The sequence below is a fragment of the Salmo salar genome, chromosome 01, assembly GCF_965601325.2.
Source record: "Salmo salar chromosome 01, fSalSal1, whole genome shotgun sequence".
Taxonomy (NCBI): domain Eukaryota; kingdom Metazoa; phylum Chordata; class Actinopteri; order Salmoniformes; family Salmonidae; genus Salmo; species Salmo salar.
In genome coordinates this window covers 29,326,702-29,346,974 of record NC_138291.1, presented here as the reverse complement: position 1 = coordinate 29,346,974, position 20,273 = coordinate 29,326,702, and the positions used below count along the sequence as shown (strand labels likewise).

Genomic DNA, 20,273 nt, shown 5'->3' with positions numbered 1-20,273 from the left:
ATGTTTATCTTTCAAATGGTGTAACATAGTTGTATTTTTGAAAAATTTGAATTTTGACATTTATTTGGATTCAAATTTGCCGCTCTTGAAATGCACCTGCTGTTGATGGAGTGCACCACGGGTGGCACGCTAGCGTCCCACCTAGCCCCAAGAGGTTAAGAAAGGCATTGATGTTGATGGTTAGGTACACATTGGTGCAACGACAGTGTTTTTATTCGCGAATGCGCTTGTTAAATCACCCGTTTGGCGAAGTAGGCTGTGATTCAATGACAAATTAACAGGCACCGCATCGATTATATACAACGCAGGACAAGCTAGATGAACTAGTAATATTATCAACCATGTGTAGTTAACTAGTGATTATGCTAGCTGGCACCTTACCTTGGATCCTTGCTGCACTCGCATAACAGGTAGTCAGCCTGCCATGCAGTCTCCTCGTGGAGTGCAATGTAATCGGCCATAATTGGTGTCCAAAAATGCCGATTACCAATTGTTATGAAAACTTGAAATCGGCCCTAATTAATCGGCCAACCTCTATTGGAAACAGCACCAACCTACATGTAAGACTGACCACAGCTCCCCTTGTCCCATGACACAAAGAGAGTGGGGGCCAACTACCCCAGGACATTGTAATATAGCACAGCTCATTGGTAAAAAATGTCAAGTGTGGTGTTATATGGAGGGTGTAAAGACCCTAGCACAATGGGACACGGGCTCAGGTATCCATCAGAAGTGAGGAATAGAAAAAACGTATTTAGTAAAAAACGTAACACAAATTAGACCCCTGGCAGAAATCATGAGCAATAGAGAAAGTGGATCTGAGGAGGCCAATGGCACTGAAATTCCCTTTCTGGGTTGGATGGACATTTGTTTTAGTTTGTTTGATCCCAAAGCTGAGGTCATTGCAGGAAAACAGTTTAGGGTTCCGATATTAGTCACAAATGAAAGACTGGAGAAACCAATAATTTTATTTAATTGAAGAAATAGTTAAAACAAAAAGTAACAAGGAGCCCTCAGAGCTGATGTATACAGTAAAGATGCTTAGAAATGTACTTAACCTAGGACAGGGAAAGGCAAAGACTCTACTCACTCTGCTTCAGCACTCAGAGTACATGGAGGAATGCCTGCTGTTGTCATTCCAGATGGACAAACAAAATGGATTCATCCCTCTATCCCTTCAATTATGAAATTGTGTTATTTGAACCGGACGTGAGAGTGATCTGTGGCCTGGACCTACAAAGTCAGGTCGTGAAAACATCAAAACGGCCATCACGAAAAGTTGACATTGCAGTAGTGAATACTACCAAACATGACATTACCAAGACAAACAGTGATAGGGACATTACAGAGAGTAGTAGCTTGTCACCCGTTTCCTGTGCCCAGTGGAGAAAAGGTTACTGTAGCACAGGTTCAGGACAGATCCCCACAGGAGCCTGGCCCTGACAACAGTCACATGGAGTGGTGGGACCCACCTGAACAACAAGAATTAGTCAAACAGATGCTCAGAGAGGAATCAGCTGTTTCCGCCAAAGATGACATGGACATAGGGTGTATTGAAAATCTCAGAATGGAGATAACTGTGACTGATAACATACCAGTGGCAAAGAGATGCAACGGTGTGCCACGCCCCTTGTATGCTGAGGTGAAAAGCCACCTTCAGGGGCTCCTGAACAAAAACTTCATCAGCAAGTCAACTTCATCATACACATCACCTCTGGTCTGTGTATGGAAAAAGGATGGGGTTTAAGACCTTGTTAAATCCCTGGAATCAACACAAAGACTGTTCTGGACAGGCATCCCATACCCTGTAATACAGGAAATACTTGATGGTTTGGGAGGAAACTCATGGTTTACAGTTTTAGATCAAGGAAAGGCATACCACCAAGACTTTGTGGGAGAGGAGTCCAGAAAATACACTTCCTCACCCCTTGGGCCTTATATGAATGGAATAGAATTCCCTTTGGCTTATCAAACAGTCCCTCTGCCTTCCAACGAAGCATGGAGGAAAGTTTAGGGGGTATAAAAGAGAGAATCTGTATACCATATTTGGATGATGTTCTTGTTTTTAGTCAGTCATTTGAACAACATGTGGAAGATGTCCGTCAGGTACTTAGGCAGCAAAATAAATGGGGTATTAAACTCAGGGCTGATAAGTGTGACCTACTCAAGAATGAGGTCCATTATCTGGGAAAAATAATTTCTGCTGAGGTTTACAGAATGGATGTTAAAGAAATTGTAGCAGTGCAAGAACTGGTAAACAGGCCACCAAATGTGAGAGAGCTGAGGAAACTACTGGGGTTTCTAGGGTACTATAGGGGTTATGTTCAGAACTTCTCACAACATGCTAAATGTCTCTATGACTTACTAGCAGTGAAGTCGGAGAATCTTGGAACTGAAAAGTCAAAGAACTAAGCCTAAACCAACAGAATGCCAACAAGAGTCATACAAAGTCAAACAGTTACTGCAAGAGTGGAACAGGCTCCATGTCTCACCAGATGGATCATTACAAAGGAAAACAGCAAAAAGGACACAAGTTGTGGTACCAAGTCAGTATAGAACCCTGATTTACAGTACTTACACACTGAAATGGCCAATCTAGGAACAGGAAGAGTGTTGAACTTAGCACGAGAATGATTTTATTAGCCGCGCATGCAACATGACATTGAACATTTTATCACTAAAGTGTGTAAGTGTATCAAACAAAAGAAACCCAGTGTAATAACTAGGGCCCCAATGCAACATGTATAACCTACAGCTCCTATCCAGAGGATTTCAATTGACCATGTGCATTTGGAGAAAAGCAGAGGGGGCTACGAGTACATTTGAGATATTTTAGATAACTTTACAAAATGTGCACAAGCCTACCCCACCAGAAATAAGTCAGGGAAAACTGCAGCAAAAAAGCTTTGATGATTTTTTTCCCAAAGTTTGGCTTTGTGTCAAAAATCCATCATGATCAGGGAAGAGTTTGTAAATCAGTTATTCAGAGCCTTGCAGAACTGTACAGGAATAGCCAATTCCAGAACCTCTCCATATCATCCACATGAGAAGAGATTTAACTGTAAACTGTTGTCAATGTTGCGCACACTAGATGAAGAGAAAAAGGCCAACAGGGGTGATTATCTGAACAAGGTCATTCATGCATATAATTGTACCACCAGTGATGCTACTGGGTTCCCACTGTATTTCCTGCTATTTGGAAGGGCTCCACTGCTACCTGTTGACCTTGTCTTTGACTTACATATAAAGGAACAGGAGAAATCATACCAGTAATATGCTAAGAAGTGGCAGTAACAGATTGTGGAAGCCTATGACATCGCCATTAGAAACATGGAGAAATCAACGGCAAAAGGAAAAGCCTACTACGATTGGAAGAAAATGAGTTTGGTTCTGGTCTCAGGGGATCGTGTACTGGTGAGGAACATGTCAGAACGTGGGGGGCCGGGAAAGCTAAGATCACACTGGGAGGACCAAATACATGTGGTGGTAACCAGGAAAGGTGATGCTAGCCCTGTCTGAGGTCAAACCCAAGAGGGGTACAGGCAGGGCCCGGGTTCTGCGTCGCAATATGCTCATGTCATGTAATTCCCTACCATTTGAGGAACCTGTTGAAACACCCAGTAGAGGTCTGTGGAGAAGGGAACCACCCCAGCAAAAGCAGCAAAATGGGGAGAGCGCTGAGTCTGAGAGCTCAGATGAGGATTCTTATCCAGTATTCATCAACAGGCCACATAGGGATGAAGAGAGCAGACAGAGTAGCACAGCTAGTATCAGATAATAGTGAGGAACAGGGTCAGACTGATAGAAACTTCACTGTGAAGGAGTGCCAGCCAGTCCTCAGAGAGAGCCCGGAGAAGACAGGTAAATATGGAAACAGCTGAGGGCTCAGAGACTCAATCATCTCATGATGAAGTGTACACTGATTCATTGGGGTCACCCATGACCTTGCCCCGCCGTTCAGCCCAGCAGAGGAGGCCCAGAGACATTCTAACCTATAACACTTTAGGGCTGCCAGGCTCTTATCAGGATACCAACTAGAGATGTTCTGATGTGTATATATTTTCTAGTTTATCTTTACTAATCACAGTGTGATAATGTTTAGTGGGGGTTGCGTCTTCGTCCATAAAGGTAGACTGGACATGTCTAGATAGTTATATGGCTGTTAGCCCAGTTCTCTCAGTTGTTCTCATGACCAGTACTTACATGTTCTGTTTGTTTTGAGGCCAGTGAAATGTTTGGGAAAACATTTTGTTTTTGCAGGGGGGGCGTTGTAAGGGGCTTAATACAGTTGTATTCCAGCCACTAGGGGGTACTCTGGTGAAGCCCATGGGAAATAAAGAAATATAGTTTAAGTGAATTGGGGAGAGGAAGAAAAATAAACAAAAAAAGTGCTGTAAATTGCTGTTACATGTGCTGACATGATTAAAAGTGAAGTAAACTGTACCTTCCGCGTTGTAGTTTATATTATAAGCTCATAGAAAGGGTAACAATATCATTACTGTGTGATGCACACCCCCCTCCCTGGGCAGATAGAAGCCATCATTTAGAATGGGCTACTGGGGGCTTGAATCATAAGGGATGGGTGAACATCTACTGTAGAGGCAAAGCTTTTAAGGACATATCATACTCCATTTCCACCAACGCCATCCCTCTATTCCTTAATGGACCTCAGCCACCCCCCCAAAATGTAAAGCTCTCGTCTTTGCCCACATGTTAGCTCAGTCCTACCTGAAGCGCACAGCATTGCGTAGTGGTGTGTCCCCATAGCGGTCTTTGGCGTAGACAGTGGCGCCCTGGCTCAGTAGATACTGCACCACTTTGAGGTGGCCCTCACAGGAAGCGATGTGCAGAGGGGTACGTCCATCATAGTCCCCCAGACTTAGGTTACTGCCCTGATGACAAGAAACACATCTCATACTTTATAGTTAAATAATAAATCAATATTACTCTGTCATGGTAATACTGTGTATTTTAAAACAATGTATTGAGGTATCAAACCCATGTAGTGAATGTTGTGCTACACATTGACCTGTTGCACACCTTACTGTCACCGTTCAGACTCATCTCGAATTGATACTGGGTGGTTCGAAACTCTGAATGCTGATTGGCTGACAGCCGTGGTATATCAGACCGTATTCAACGTGCATGACAAAACATACATTTTTACTGCTCTAATTAAGTTGGTAACCAGTTTATAATAGCAATAAGGCACCTCGGTTGGTTTGTGATATATGGCCAATATACTACAGCTAAGGGCTGTGTCCAAGCACTCCATGTTGAGTCATGCGTAAGAACAGCCCTTATCCGTGCATTAGAACAGCCCTTAGCCGTGGTATATTGGCAATATACCACACCCTCTCGGGCCTTATTGCTTAAATATATCACCTATAAAATAGGTTCAACCAACTGTAGCGTGGGACTGAGGGAGTAATACAAGCACACACATTTTTCTCTTTTACCCTGTACACTGATGATGTTCTGGGTCAATTTGACCCAATACACTAAATACAGTAAGTACATAAATACATGATTATAACCTCCAAACATTAATTTTCAGTAGTTGAGGATGTCCTCTTTAATATGCTGTATTTGCTATGTTTATATACCAAACTATTCAAAATGTAGAGCCAGATGTTTGATAATTAAACCAAAGTCATAAATCAAATGACATTTTAACAATTTTTTTGCCCAACTCCAGATCACTATCCTTACAGGTGAACACAGTCTTCAGAGTGGAACAGGAATAGATAGAACTGGTATTTAACATTGGATTTTGAGAGTCATTTGGGCTACTAGGCATCTATCTGCATTCTGAATTGAGCCGGTGAATGTAGCAGAACCAGTCAGGTCATCATAACATATGTGACGTTCATGGTACAGTGCAAAGTCTGTGGTATCAGTATGGAAACGTGTCATATAACACACAAACATATGGTTTGAACTCTGTCCTACAGTCCTGTAATCATGTGGTTAGAACAGGTATTTTCTTCTCCCCTCCTTATAGTATGTGAGGTCAGTTGTTGCAGTGATTCTTTTTACTAACAGACATGTTATATTTACGTAAATGTTCCTCACCATCTCCTTTATGGCATCCAAGGCCTCCACGTCTCCCACCTTAGAAGCGGCACAAGCTAAGGTGGGGGTCAGAGCATCCCGGACGGCTTCTAGCTCCTGGAAACATCAGCAGAAAAACCATCAGCTGTCATGTCAATACAAAGACTGACAATCAGTAGAGGAATGCTTTATGTAACGTGTTGTAAGTAACGCCTATAAAAATACACTATCAAGTTGGATTTAACACTTTGGAAAAAACCCAACCTCTTTGGCATTGCAATGACTTGAGAAAGTTGTTTTTTTGTACTTCACTGTCCTATCAGATAAGCCAGAGCCCGATGAAAACATGTCAGGTGGAAAGTAACCCCGTAGACTCAGTGGTGGTGAGTGTGTGTGATGTGGCTGGCTGTGCGGTGGCCTCACCTCCTTACAGCTGATGCTCAGGGACTTGGCGATGACCTGGATGAAGCGACTGTCGCTCAGAGTGAGCTTGGCCCCCTGCAGGTCAGCAATCATCTCTCCCCTCAGGTTCTGACTCAGCATCTGGACAGGTACAACAGAGACAACAAAGGACAGATAACACACAAACACAGTCAATACAGACAAGCATGATCAAGGATTCCACCATCATGTCACTGAGCTTTATCCGCATGTGAATCATCTCTGCCATCTATTGCTGTTATTTTCTTCTTAAAATAGGACTAACACAGATGTCACTCTAAAGTTCAGCCTAATGTTGACATTCGCTTCAAAAGATTTTCTATAAGGGGTGTCGTGTCTTTGGGTACCATTAAATGGAAGACATGTTTATCAATTAGCTCCCTGTAATTATTATCACGTGATTAAATTGATTAATCGTTTAATTGTAATTAACTAGGAGATCGGGGCACCAAGGAGAATATTCAGATTACAAAGCTATAATTTTCCTAATATAACTTTCCTGTACTATAATATTATATTCTATTATAGTATAGGCCGATTATCTTCTGGTTTAAATGGTGTATTTTACCTCGAGTCCAGTCTCATTCCAAACGTCGTAAATTGTTCTATCTGCACGAACCCAGTCTTTACTAAAATCATCCATACATCAATTGTCTTAAAATCATTTATTTACTACACTAAGTAATTAACAGAAAAACATACAAACAGTAATTATCGTCACAAAGGATTGGTAGAGGAATGTGCCCTTGTGGGCTAAACAGGCAGGTCGGCCTGTTGAACAATGGGTCATAAACGGTCAGCTGAGAAGTTACACAGAGTTCATTAATATTAACAATTGAAGGCTCACTCATTCGGGAACAATTGCAATCAATACATATTTACGCTCATGTGTCGTCGTGATCCTTGTTCGAGAGTTCTGTTCTGTTGGGGAGTTTTGTCCGCGTTCTCTCTCTCTCTCTCTCTCTCTCTCTCTCTCTCGGTTAGAATGGATCTTTCAGAGCGACATTCATTAATGTCGTCATAGAATGGTTGTTTCGTTGGTCTTCTCGTTCGATGATATAATTTACTTAGCTGCAGACTAATAATTCATATCAAAGACTTGTTCTTATTCTGTCGGTATCAATAGTCTAAAAGTTAACCACGTGGTATGGTTCACTTTCAGTAGAGTACTTGGATGGTCAAACCTCTGGCCATAGAGTGTAGGCCTGGTCTGAAGAAATGTAAATCAGGGGGTGTTTTATAGTGCCCATAGAACAGGCTTGTCAAATGACGCCTGGTCCTGTATGGGTCCCTGGGGGCGTGCCTATGACTGAGTTAGAATTGTATTTCTGTAACCAAATCTATCACATTACATCAGTACATAGCATCTCAATGTCTTACAAAAGCTTTATCCTTATTAATACATTCTATACAACCATTATGATGCTATTATATAAACAGTTTTATGGTAATATGGCTATATTGTCTCTTCTGAGTATCACAAAATTGTACCAAGCGTATCAGTTCGTAGCTGGATTCTTCACCAATCTTCCATACCTTCTCCAGAACACAAAATGTCGCTTGGCTCTCCAATTCTATGAGTTGGAAGAATTTCCTGTGTCTCTCTATGGGCCATGTGGCCAGAGACTCTCCTGGAATTTTAGAGTTTTTACGACCCTTTACACACAGGGTGGATTGGGGGGAAGGTAGGGGGTGGTGGTGCAAAAGGGAGGTGGTCAACTGTCCTCCCTGTACCAAAAGAGGCCAACGTCATGACAGGGGCCTACAAAGTGTAGTGAGGTAATGAGTGTGTTTAGATTGGAACTCCTACCTTTATTTTGGCCTCTTTGTTGAGGTCCGTCCTGGCCAGCACGTAGGACAGCTTGCACAGGGCAGCCTCAGAAGTCATGTCACAGCCTGCCACCAGTCCTGCGTCACTCAAGGCCTGAGGGGATCAGGAAAACATGTTAACACACATCCATCCACATCATGTGCACTCTCCCACTGAACACAGTGTTCTGGGGTACCTTTCCGGTGGCGTACGATGTGGTGACAGAACCCCTCAGGCACTGGGTGCAGTTGACCATGATCACGCCCCTCTCTGTGGCATTCCGGAACTCCTCAAGCAGGTCAGCACGGTTGTCAGGGGCGTTTCCACTACCATACGTCTCCAGGACGATGCCCTCCATGGGCGCCTGCAGGAAGGACTTCACCTACACACACACACACACACACACACACACACACAGAGAGAAAAACAGCCAGCAAGATGAGTGGCCATCTTAGTCTGGCTTGTGGACAAAGGAGTGTACGGAGCTAGGGTCAGGTTTAACAACCTGCCCACACCTACCCCCCCCCCAGGGGTGATTCACTGGCTTTAGGAGATCTCTTTAAAATACCAGCTCTGGCATCTGGAGAGGAGATGGCTCAAATGGCCAGGCAGGGGGAACCATTAACTTCAAGGTTAATGGTTGACAGAGTCATTTCACTTGGCAGCGGACCTTAGACCTAACTTGTGGAGGGAGAGAATCATAGCAAGGTCTCTTCCATTGGATTTTGGATCAAGTGGCTAGCTAGCTAAAAATGTGAACAGAATCCCAAATAAACCCCATGCTGGCAGAGACCATGGAAGGCAGAGGAGAGTCTGATGCATAATCAAAGAAGCAGATAATAACATATAAATAAATAAAAACATTGAGACAGTAAATATTGAGACAGATTGAGACAGTAAAGCCATCCTCCCCTCAATCTGTAGCGAGGGAGGCGTATCTAATTGTTTAAGTGTCTGTGCCAAGCCCCTCGTCTTTAGCGGGTAATTGGACATGCCCCATAACCCTGTCTCATTTTTCACTGGACTAAACGCCGCTGGCAGCCCCAAAGCTGCTCCCGGCTGTATGCAGACCACTTGGAACACCCACACGATGCTGGCTCGTCAGAAGACACAGTAGGACCTGCATGAGAGGATTCACCACAACAGAGCTACAATGAAGAGTTTTAGATAAATATGACCCCAAATGGCTGTTCTGATTTAGTCTTTCTACAATAGGGTATTACTTTCACTATTACTGTATATCAGAAGTAGGAAGACAGTTGTGATTTAGTCTTTCTACAATAAGGTATTACTTTCACTATTACTGTATATCAGAAGTAGGAAGACAGTTGTGATTTAGTCTTTCTACAATAGGGTATTACTTTCACTATTACTGTATATCAGAAGTAGAAAGACAGTTGTGATTTAATGATGTGGTTGAATAGCCAACAGAAACAGGGCAGAGCCACTATCCACCCCTTCTCACCCCCACCCTGGGAAGCCTCTTACGGTCACTGCAGTGATGCCTGGGAAGAGTCTCAGCAGACCCACGTTACGGTTCATCAGAGTGCTCACTCTGAACTGCGCGGTTGTGTTCGCTCGCCACACCGTGTCCCAGTTAACTGCAGGGGAAATGGAAAAAGTTTAGTGAAAAGATCCATCCTAGGCCACGTCAAAGATTTGACTTGATATACACTACCATTCAAAAGTTTGGGGTCACTTAGAAATGTCCTTGTTTTCTCCATTAAAATAACATCCGATTGATTCGAAATACAGTGTAGACATTGTTAATGTTGTAAATGACTATTGTAGCTGGAAAGGGCTGATTTTTAGAAGGCCAGTATCCCGGAGTTGCCTCTTCACTGTTGACGTTGAGACTGGCGTTTTGCGGGTACTATTTAATGAAGCTGCCAGTTGAGGACTTGTGAGGTGTCTGTTTCTCGAACTAGACACTCCAATGTACTTGTGCTCTTGCTCAGTTGTGCACCGGGGCCTCCCAATCCTCTTTCTGCTGTTCTGTGAAGGGAGTAGTACACAGTGTTGTACGAGATCTTCAGTTTCTTGGCAATTTCTCACATGGAATAGCCTTCATTTCTCAGAACAAGCATAGACTGACGAGGGTGCCTCCTGGGTGGCGCAGTGGTCTAAGGCACTGTATCGCAGTGCTTGCTGTGCAACCAGAGATTCTGGGTTTGAGCCCAGGCTCTGTCGCAGCTGGCCGCGACCAGGAGGCCCATGGGGCGGGGCACAATTGGCCCAGCGTCGTCCGGGTTAGGGAGGGTTTGGCCGGCAGGGTTATCCTTGTCTCATCGCGCACTAGTGACTCCTGTGGCGGGCCGGGCGCAGTGCACGCTGACCAGGTCGCCAGGTGTACGGTGTTTCCTCCGACACATTGGTGCGGCTGGCTTCTGGGTTGGATGTGCATTGTGTCAAGAAGCAGTGCGGTTTGGTTGGGTTGTGTTTCGGAAGACGCATGGCTCTCGACTTTCGCCTCTCCCGAGTCCGTATGGGAGTTGCAGCGACGAGACAAGACTAACTACTACCAATTGGATACCATGAAATTGGGGAGAAAAAAGGGGTTAAAAAAGACAATAACATGTTTTAAAAAAGAATAGACTGACGAGTTTCAGAAGAAAGGTTTTGCGGGTACTATTTAATGAAGCTGCCAGTTGAGGACTTGTATATGGCCATTTTTGCCTGTAATCTGAACCCAAAAATGCTGATGCTCAAGATACTCAACTAGTCTAAAGGCCAATTTTATTGCTTCTTTAACCGGTACAACAGTTTTCAGCTATGCTAATGTAACAGTGTAGCTTCCGTCCCTCTCCTCGAACACAGGATGGTTGCTGATAATGGGCCTCTGTATGCTTATGTAGATATTCCATAAAAAAAAAAAAAAAAAGAATCAGCCGTTTCCAGCTACAATAGTCATTTACAACATTAACAATGTCTACACTGCATTTCTGATCAATTTGATATTATTTTAAATGGACAAAAATGTGCTTTTCTTTCAAAAACAAGGATATTTCTAAGTGACCCCAAACTTTTGAACGGTAGTATAGATATAAACACATAACAGGACAGACCAAATATTACACCACTTGATTACTTTTAATATCCACTTCAGCATTGGCCAGAGGAGCCAGGTTAGGAGAATTGAAGGCATTGAAACTCCCAGAATCCACCTTGGTCACACGGTTCCCCCGGTACAGCTTGTGGTGGAAATACAGACAAACCTAGAGACGTAGATGGAGAATGAATGAAACCTCCTAAGACATCATTATTAAGCATATACACTGAACCAAAATATAAAACGCAACATGTAAGGTGTCCCATGTTTCATGAGCTGAAAGAAAATACATTTTACATATGCACAAAGCTTATTTCTCTCAAATTTTGTGCACAAATTTGTTTATATCCCTGTTAGTATTTCTCCTTTTAAAAGATATTCCATCCCCTTGACATGTGTGGCATATCAAGAAGCTGATTAAACAGCATGATCATTACACAGGTGCCCCTTGTGCTGGGGACACAAGGCCACTAAAATGTGCGGTTTTGTTACAACACAATGCCACAGATGTCTCAAGTTGAGGGAGTGTGCAATTGGCATGCTGACTGTAAGAATGTCCTACACAGCTGTGGCCAGATAATTGAATGTTCATTTCTGTACCATAAGGCGCCTCCAATGTCATTTTAGAGAATTTGGCAGTATGTCCAACTGGCCTCCAAAACCACAGACCACGTGTATGGCGTTGTGTGGGCAAGCGGTTTGCTGATGTCAACGTTGTGAACAGAGTGCCCTATTGTAATGGTGGGGTTATGGTATGGGCTGCTATGGACATCGAATACAATAGCATTTTATCAAAATCAATTTCAATGCACAGAGATAGCTTGACAAGAACCTGAGGCCCATTGTCCTGCCATTCAGCTTCTCTCCCACTCTAACCCTGGTCTGGGAGTGCCGCAGGCACTTCATGTTTTTGATTTGACCTGCGGCACTCCAGGAACAGGGTTGTCTACCCCTGTACTACTGTTATAGTATATACACGAAGTGTACACAACAAGGTTCCACAGGGATGCTGGCCCATGTTGACGCCAATGCTTCCCACAGTTATGTCATGTTGGCTGGATGTCCTTAAGGTGGTGGACCATTCTTGATGCACATTGGAAACTGTTGAGCTTGAAAAATCTATCAGCGTAGCAGTTCTTCACACAAACTGGTGCGCCTGGCACCTACTACCATACCTCATTCAAAGGCACTTAAATATTTTGTCTTGCCCATTCACCCTCTGAATGGCACACATACACAATCCATGTCTCAAGGCTTAAAAATCCTTCTTTAACCTGCGTCATGACGTGACTATCATTAATGTGATGACTTATTTATCGAATCAACTAACCATGTTTAATTGTTACATGATTAATCAAGTAACAATTAACTCATTAGGAATTTGGGGCACCACGGAAGAAGTTGTTTAACGAGTTACCATCTCCCGAATTAAACTCTAAAGATATATAAATATAGGTTATATCGATAACAGTCACTTACTAATCATTACCTTATATCAGTCTCATTCTGAACGTCGCAGACCTCTTGAATCCACAAGAACCCCAGCCTTTTCTTATTATTAAGTTCTACACAACCTATTTTAATTATTTATTTACTAACTAACTAAATAATAACACAGAATACACACTTACATGAGACAAAAGTCCCTAGTGGACTGACAAGATATGACGGCTTGTTACACATATGGAGAGGGAGGGGTAGATAAAGAGGGAGAGAAAGAGTCAAACTTATTGCACATTTGGAAACTACCCTCAAAAGTAATAATAATACTTTGCTCACAAAACACCGCTCGTTTGGGTAAGGAATGCAATGTATTTACGTGTAGATGTCTCTGTCCTTCGTCTCTCTGGAACCAATCGATCCTTCTATGGAAGTGGCTCGATGGGTGTAAGGCTCTGATTGTCCTCCAGTGGTCATAATGTCCTTAGTTGTTCTAGCATGGAGTGGATGTTTCTTCAGATGCACCAATGATTGTTGAGATGGGATCTTCTCCTTCCTTTCTCGGTAGATAGTCAAATTCTAGATCCCTTTACATGAACAGCTGCAGACTGTCAAATGTTCTGGTCAAGTCTATCTTCTTCACCTCATGTTGAGGGTTTCTAAGCATTTCAACGTGTGGCCACAGCTTCACGTCTGCTGGTCTGGTAGTTGAGGTTATCTTCTCACCTTGTGTTGAGTCTTAGAGTTTCAACCATTCGTAACGTTCAGCTCACGCTGTCCATCTGCTGGTCTGGCATGTTAATTCTTAGCGAGTCAATTTATGCACTCTGGTCGGAAAGGCGGTTCCATCACACTGACACTGTTCTGACCTCATTAGGGGAGTGGCTTAGTTAACCCCTGTGCGGCCTCCGTCCCGTATGCGGGACGGACATCCAGCGAAAAATCATATCGCCATTAGCATAACAAAATTTTATAATTAAAAAAAATATAATAATAATTATATCATTTTATAGATACCCCTCTCCTGAATCGAACCACGTTGTCCGATTTCAAAAAGGCTTTACAGCAAAAGCAAAACATTAGATTATGTTAGAGGAGTATATCGTAAAAGTAGCCACAGCCATTTTCCGACCAACCACATGCATCACAAATAACCAAAAAACAGTTAAATGCAGCACTAACCTTTGACAATCTTCAGATGACACACCTAGGACATCATGTTACACAATACATGCATTATTTTGTTAGATAAAGTTCATATTTATATATAAAAACAGCATTTTACATCGGTGCGTAACGTTGACTAACTATTTTCCCTCAAATGCATCCGGTGAAACAGTGCTACAATTTACTAAATTACTATTCGAAAACATTTTTAAAATGTAATATTGTCATTCTAAGATTTATAGATGAATATCTCTTGAAAGCACCTGTAATACCAGATTTAAAAATAACTTTACTGGGTAATCACACTTTGCGATAAAAGGGGATGCGATACTCAGAAAATTACCTAGTAAATATAGATCTGCGCCATCTTGGAACAATCGCATATCATATCTAGTCTTGTATACTATTGTCAATAATCCCTTACCTTTGGTTGTCTTCATCAGAAAGCACTTCCAGGAATCCCAGGTCCACAACAAATGTATTTTCGTTCGAAAAAATTACTCCTTTATGTTCCAAGAGCTTGTTCTTGTTAGCGCGTCTGAAGGCTGCTGCAAAACTTCCGTCGGCCACGGAACAGCTATTTCAAGAAAAAGCTTTTTTTTCCATTTAGGTTCGTCCAAACATGTCAAACGTTGTATAACATAAATCTTCAGGGCCTGTTTCAACAAGAGAGCCAATAAGATTCGAGGGGGACGATTGCATTGTGTTTCAAAACGTTTCGAAAGGGGAGGGTAGACAGGGGTCATAATGGTGATGGCCCTCATGTGACCAATTTCAACAGCGTCTCATTCATTCAGTTTTAACAGTAGGAGACTCAAACCACTTTGTAAAGACTGGGCACATCTAGTGGAAGCAATAGGAAGTGCTCCATGAACCATAGCTCACGGTGTGATTAATAGGCAAAGATGTGAAGTTGAGTCCACAATTCAGAATTCCACATCCTGTTACGATCGGTCTCGGGGTTTTGACTGCCATATGAGTTCTGTTATACTCAGACACCATTCAAACAGTTTTAGAAACTTTAGGGTGTTTTCTATCCACAAGTATTAATTATATGCATATCCTAGCTTCTGAGATTGAGTAGGAGGCCGTTTAAAATGGGCACGAATTCTTTTCAAAAATCGCTTTAGCGCCCCCTATTCTAGGGGAACGCCAAGAGGTTAATGTGCCAGGGACATGAAAAACCATTATCTCATTAGGAAACCAAAATCAACATTGCTATCTTAACAGTTTCCTCGTTCTTCATATTGTATTAGCATCATATTGGATGGAAACTTTACAACTAGAATGCGTTTCCTTCCTAAGTTACAGTATTTTTGTTATACAGTTTTTAATGACATCAAAATGAAAAGCAAAATGACAGGATTATTCTTTAGATTCCCACGGACCATTCTTAACATTCCTATCTTATAAATATTGTTCCCATATTCACTTTTTGAACAAAACGTTTTTGGGCGGCAAAATGTCTCTGTAACAAAGACATTCCGATCTTTGTTACAGGAACAACACAGCTGGCTGCATATACGTCATTAGATACCGGATATACAGATACATCATCAGATCACACAACAGAACATTGTACTGTCTACACTCGGTTTGTTGTTTATATTAAAATAGTTTCATTAAATTGATTTTAAATCAGAACTAGTTTAGTTGCTAAGGACTCCACGACGTGGTTAGTCTTTACGGCTGGGACTGCAAGTTTGTGTTTCATTTTTTCGTGTGGATTCTGCGAGTGCTAGCTGGCTGTACTACAGACACCTGTCGTCGTCGTGGGAAAGACTCATTGTCTTCTCTTCGTAAAACAACTGGTTGCAGTAAAGAGCCAACCTGGATACTAAGGAGATCCTGAGGGAAATCGACGAGAACCAACAGCTTTACACTATGGAGGAACAACATACTCCATCATGGAAAGATCCGACTACCTCACAAAATAACTTTAACCCGACAAAAAAAAGAAAAACAGATTAATCTACAGACACGGACGATTTACTTACCGTTGAAGTAGAGGCTAGTTCTCTGGCTGGAATCCATGTAACACTGGAAAAGTTGTGTGAGGAGGTAACAGGATTGAGGGGTAGTTTGAAATTCTCATGCTCCAAGGAGAAAACAAGGCACTCACAGCCAAGGTAAAAATCCACAATTCCAACATGGATTGTCTACTCGGGGAAAACAGGGTGATGGAGTCGCTAGTAGACATACAAAGTCGTAGCATGCGTGAAAATCTATGTATCTATCCTGAGGACGCATCCAATAATCCAGAGGGCGCGATCAGAGAATTCATGCAATCCGCCTTGAAACTTCCTATAGACTGTAAACAAGGTGGCTTTCCAACGAGTGCACAGACTTGGAGCTCGGAGCGACAAGACCATGGGTCCCAGACCAATCATCGCAAAATTTGAACACTACCAACAGAAGGAGCTGATCAAAAGCAGGGGAAGGGAGCTTAAAGGGACCAAATTTGGTCTCAATGACCAATTTCCAAGGGAGATAAACGAACGTCGTAAGAGACTGTATCCGGTACAAAGGCAACAAAGGGAGAAGGGTAAGCGTGCCTTTCTCATTGTGGACAAACTCTTTATAGATGGACAGCTATTCTGAGACAGCTCCATAACACCACGGCTGTACTAAATTCTACAGGGACTTCAGGTTACAAAAAAAATAAAGTATGGGAACTGTAAAAATATCTGAACATTATGAAGTGGATATGAACACACAGGTACTCAATTACATGCTCGCTTACACATACACACACACCTGATCTCGCTCTCTTCTCTCTTCTCTCCACTCCCTCGATTGTTGAGAACTGTTTTATAATTTCATGTGTTTATTGTTTGTCTCTTTTTTATGTATTTGCCTACAAGTTTATATATGTTTACAACAAGCAAGGGGAAGATATCAGAATAGGGGCATTGGGGAATAATAACATATTGTACGGAATACATTAGTACTGTAGTGAAGCCGTCTCGAGTAATGCAAGGTTTCTTTCATGATCATGTGAAACGTCAATTGCTATGGAAATGCTGGAATGTGTTTTTCAATGATGTTGAAGGTAATTATGATGCAACTATGACGGTGATACGATATTTACAATTATCATCATGAATATTAATGCTATACGCACTACATGTTACACACAGACACTCAACCATGCAAATTGGCAGAGTTATTTTTTATTCGGACATCACACATTATAGTCTTACTCTTATACAGACATCGTACACACTCTCACTAAATCACATCCAATATCATACACATCAACCTACTCAGATTTACCACACACATAATATCTTGTCTAAATGTTTTAACCTCTGTGGCATTGGCTCACAGGCAAACAGGCAAGGGAATAAAACAAATATTGCTAGAACCTACTTCTTAAATATCAGACATTTGAAAGCTCTAGTTTTGACTGTCATAATACCTCTGATGGCAGTAACTTTACAAGCACTAATTATGGTCAAATTAGACTGAGAATAGTATCTAGTTATGGTAAGGGCTGAAATAAGTATAGCCAGTTATAATTGTAATGGTTTAGCAGATTTTAAAAAAGAAGATCAGTCTTTACATGGCTAAAAGAAAAGGAATATAACATATACTGTTTACAGGAAACTCACTCTACATCCTTAGATGAAGTTCTGTGTAAAAAGGAAAAGGGTGGTGAAATAATTTTCTGTCATGGACAAAGGAACTCAAAAGGTGTGATGATATTAATTAACAAAAATGTCGATCTGAATGTACAAATAATCAGGAATGATTCGCAAGGAAGGTGGATCCTTTTGAATATGAAAGTGGACGAAAAAGAGATTTAGCTCATTAATCTCTATGGTCCAAATCAGGATGATCCATACTTCTTCGAAAACATTTATTATATTGAATTATATTTTAAAAGAGGAAGCTAATTATTTTAGGCAGATGTTCTCTTTTCCGTCTCATCCTCTCCCACTGAATGAAGATTACGGTAAGGAAATCTTTCCAAATAATTAAAAAAAAATGGAAAATTAACAAATGTACAGAAAGATCAGTGTGAAGGCCAAATTACAGAGGAAGAACTTTGAGGCTATTAAATCCTTTCAATCTGGAAAAAACCCTGGGCTTGATGGCATAGTGGTAGAGGTATATCAAGCCTTTTTTGATATACTAAAATCTCCATTGTTAGATTGTTTTTACTCCTCCTATATAAATGGTAGTCTGTCAGGTACTCAGCAGGCAGGTCTGATTTCTCTATTATTAAAACAAGACCCAGATGAAAAATATAATAGACCCAGTCTATCTAAAAAATCGAGGCCCCTTACACTTCAATGTTGTGATGCAAAAATACTAGCGAAATGCATAGCACTCAGAATTAAAAAGGGTTTTACCAGGTATTGTTCATCCTGATCAGACAGGTTTTTTACATGGACAATACATTGGAGATAATATACGACAACTACTAGAAATAATAGAACATCATGAAAATTGTAAGAAGCCAGGCCTGGTATTTATAGCAAATTTGAAAAGGTATTTGATAAAGTAAGACTGGATTTTATATATAAATGCCTGGATGTTTTTCAATTTCGGTAATTCTCTTATAAAATGGGTCAAAATCATATATAGCAACCCCAGATGTAAAATAGTACATAACTGCTACTTCTCAGAGGGTTTTGAATTGTCAAGAGGAGTTAAACAAGGGTGTCCGCTGTCACCATATATATTCGTTATGGCCATAAAAAATGCTAGCTATTAAAATCAGATTCAATAACAGAGGATTAGAAATCCAAGGCTTAAAAAACAAAGGTGTCCATGTATGCCGATGACTCAAGTTTTATGTTAACCTGTTATGGCTAGGGGGCAGTATTTTCACGGCCGGATAAAAAAACGTACCCGATTTAATCTGATTATTACTCCTGCCCAGAAACTAGAATATGCATATAATTATTATCTTTGGATAGAAAACACTCCAAAGTTTCTAAAACTGTTTGAATGGTGTCTGTGAGTATAACAGAACTCATTTGGCAGGCCAAAACCTGAGAAGATTCCATGCAGGAAGTGCCCTGTCTGACAATTTCTTGCCCTTCTTGATTATCTCTATCCAATACAGGGGATCTCTGCTGTTACGTGACACTTCCTACAGCTCCCATGGGCTCTCAGAAGGCGGCAAAAAGCTGAATCGTGGCTTTGCAGGCTCTGGCTGAAAGAAAGTAGCGCGTTTGGATAGTGGCTGGTCACAGTACTGTGAGACTCAGGCGCGTGCACGAGGGGATCCCATGCTTTTATTTTCTCTCTCTTTGTACATATACACGCTTTCCCGGTCGGAATATTATCGCTTTTTTATGAGAAAAATGGCATAAAAATTAATTTTAAACAGCGGTTGACATGCTTCGAAGTACGGTAATGGAATATTTAGAAATCTTTTGTCACGAAATGCGCCATGCTCGTGACCCTTACCATTCGGATAGTGTCTTGAACACACAAACAAAACGCCGCTGTTTGGATATAACAATGGATTATTTGGGACCAAACCAACATTTGTTATTGAAGTAGCAGATATGGGAGTGCATTCTGACGAAGAACACCAAAGGTAATCAAACTTTTCTAATAGTAAATCGGAGTTTGGTCTGGGCTAAACTTGGTGGGTGTCTAAATAGCTAGCCGTGATGGCTGGGCTATCTACTCAGAATATTGCAAAATGTGCTTTCACCGAAAAGCAATTTTAAAATCGGACACCTCGATTGCACAAAGGAGTTCTGTATCTATAATTCTTAAAATAATTGTTATGTTTTTTGTGAGTAATTTAGTAAATTCACCGGAGGTTTGCGGGGGGTATGCTAGTTCTGAACGTCACATGCTAATGTAAAAAGCTGTTTTTTGATATAAATATTAACTTGATTGAACAAAACATGCATGTATTGTATAACATTATGTCCTAGGAGTGTCATCTGATGAAGATCATCCAAGGTTAGTGCTGCATTTAGCTGTGGTTTTGTTTTTTGTGACATTATATGCTAGCTTGAAAAATGGGTGTCTGATTATTTCTGGCTGGGTACTCTGCTGACATAATCTAATGTTTTGCTTTCGCTGTAAAGCCTTTTTGAAATTGGACAGTGTGGTTAGATAAAGGAGAGTCTTGTCTTTAAAATGCTGTAAAATAGTCATATGTTTGTATTTTTGAGGAATTTGTAATTCGCGCCACGCCTATCATTGGATATTGGAGCAGGTGTTCCGCTAGCGGAACGTCTAGATGTAAGAGTGTCTGCAAGCTAGATCCCTGCAATGTCTCATTGAAAATCTAGATAACTTTTCTGTACTCTCTGGACTAAAACCTAATTATTCTAA

The 20,273-nt window shown here is 41.4% G+C and overlaps 1 protein-coding gene across 8 annotated transcripts in view; it reads right to left on the bottom strand.

The window, feature by feature from the left end:
- LOC106594751 (60 kDa lysophospholipase) overlaps positions 1-20,273 on the bottom strand; it is a 56,387-nt gene that overhangs the window by 6,663 nt on the left and 29,451 nt on the right. For 5 of the 8 annotated variants that reach the window (XR_014391855.1, XR_014391856.1, XM_014186323.3 and 2 more), the window contains 8 exons: positions 11,394-11,520; positions 9,794-9,906; positions 8,502-8,687; positions 8,306-8,419; positions 6,478-6,597; positions 6,076-6,171; positions 4,729-4,892; positions 4,204-4,314 (listed from right to left, as the gene is read on the bottom strand). Coding sequence is in view for 5 of the 8 variants with exons in the window: in XM_014186323.3 (XP_014041798.2) it covers positions 4,204-4,314; positions 4,729-4,892; positions 6,076-6,171; positions 6,478-6,597; positions 8,306-8,419; positions 8,502-8,687; positions 9,794-9,906; positions 11,394-11,520 (1,031 nt within the window). In the remaining 3 variants the exon portion in view is untranslated. The remainder of the gene's footprint in view (positions 1-4,203; positions 4,315-4,728; positions 4,893-6,075; positions 6,172-6,477; positions 6,598-8,305; positions 8,420-8,501; positions 8,688-9,793; positions 9,907-11,393; positions 11,521-20,273) is intronic. The other 3 variants (XR_014391858.1, XM_014186287.3, XM_014186372.3) reach the window with 1 other exon arrangement.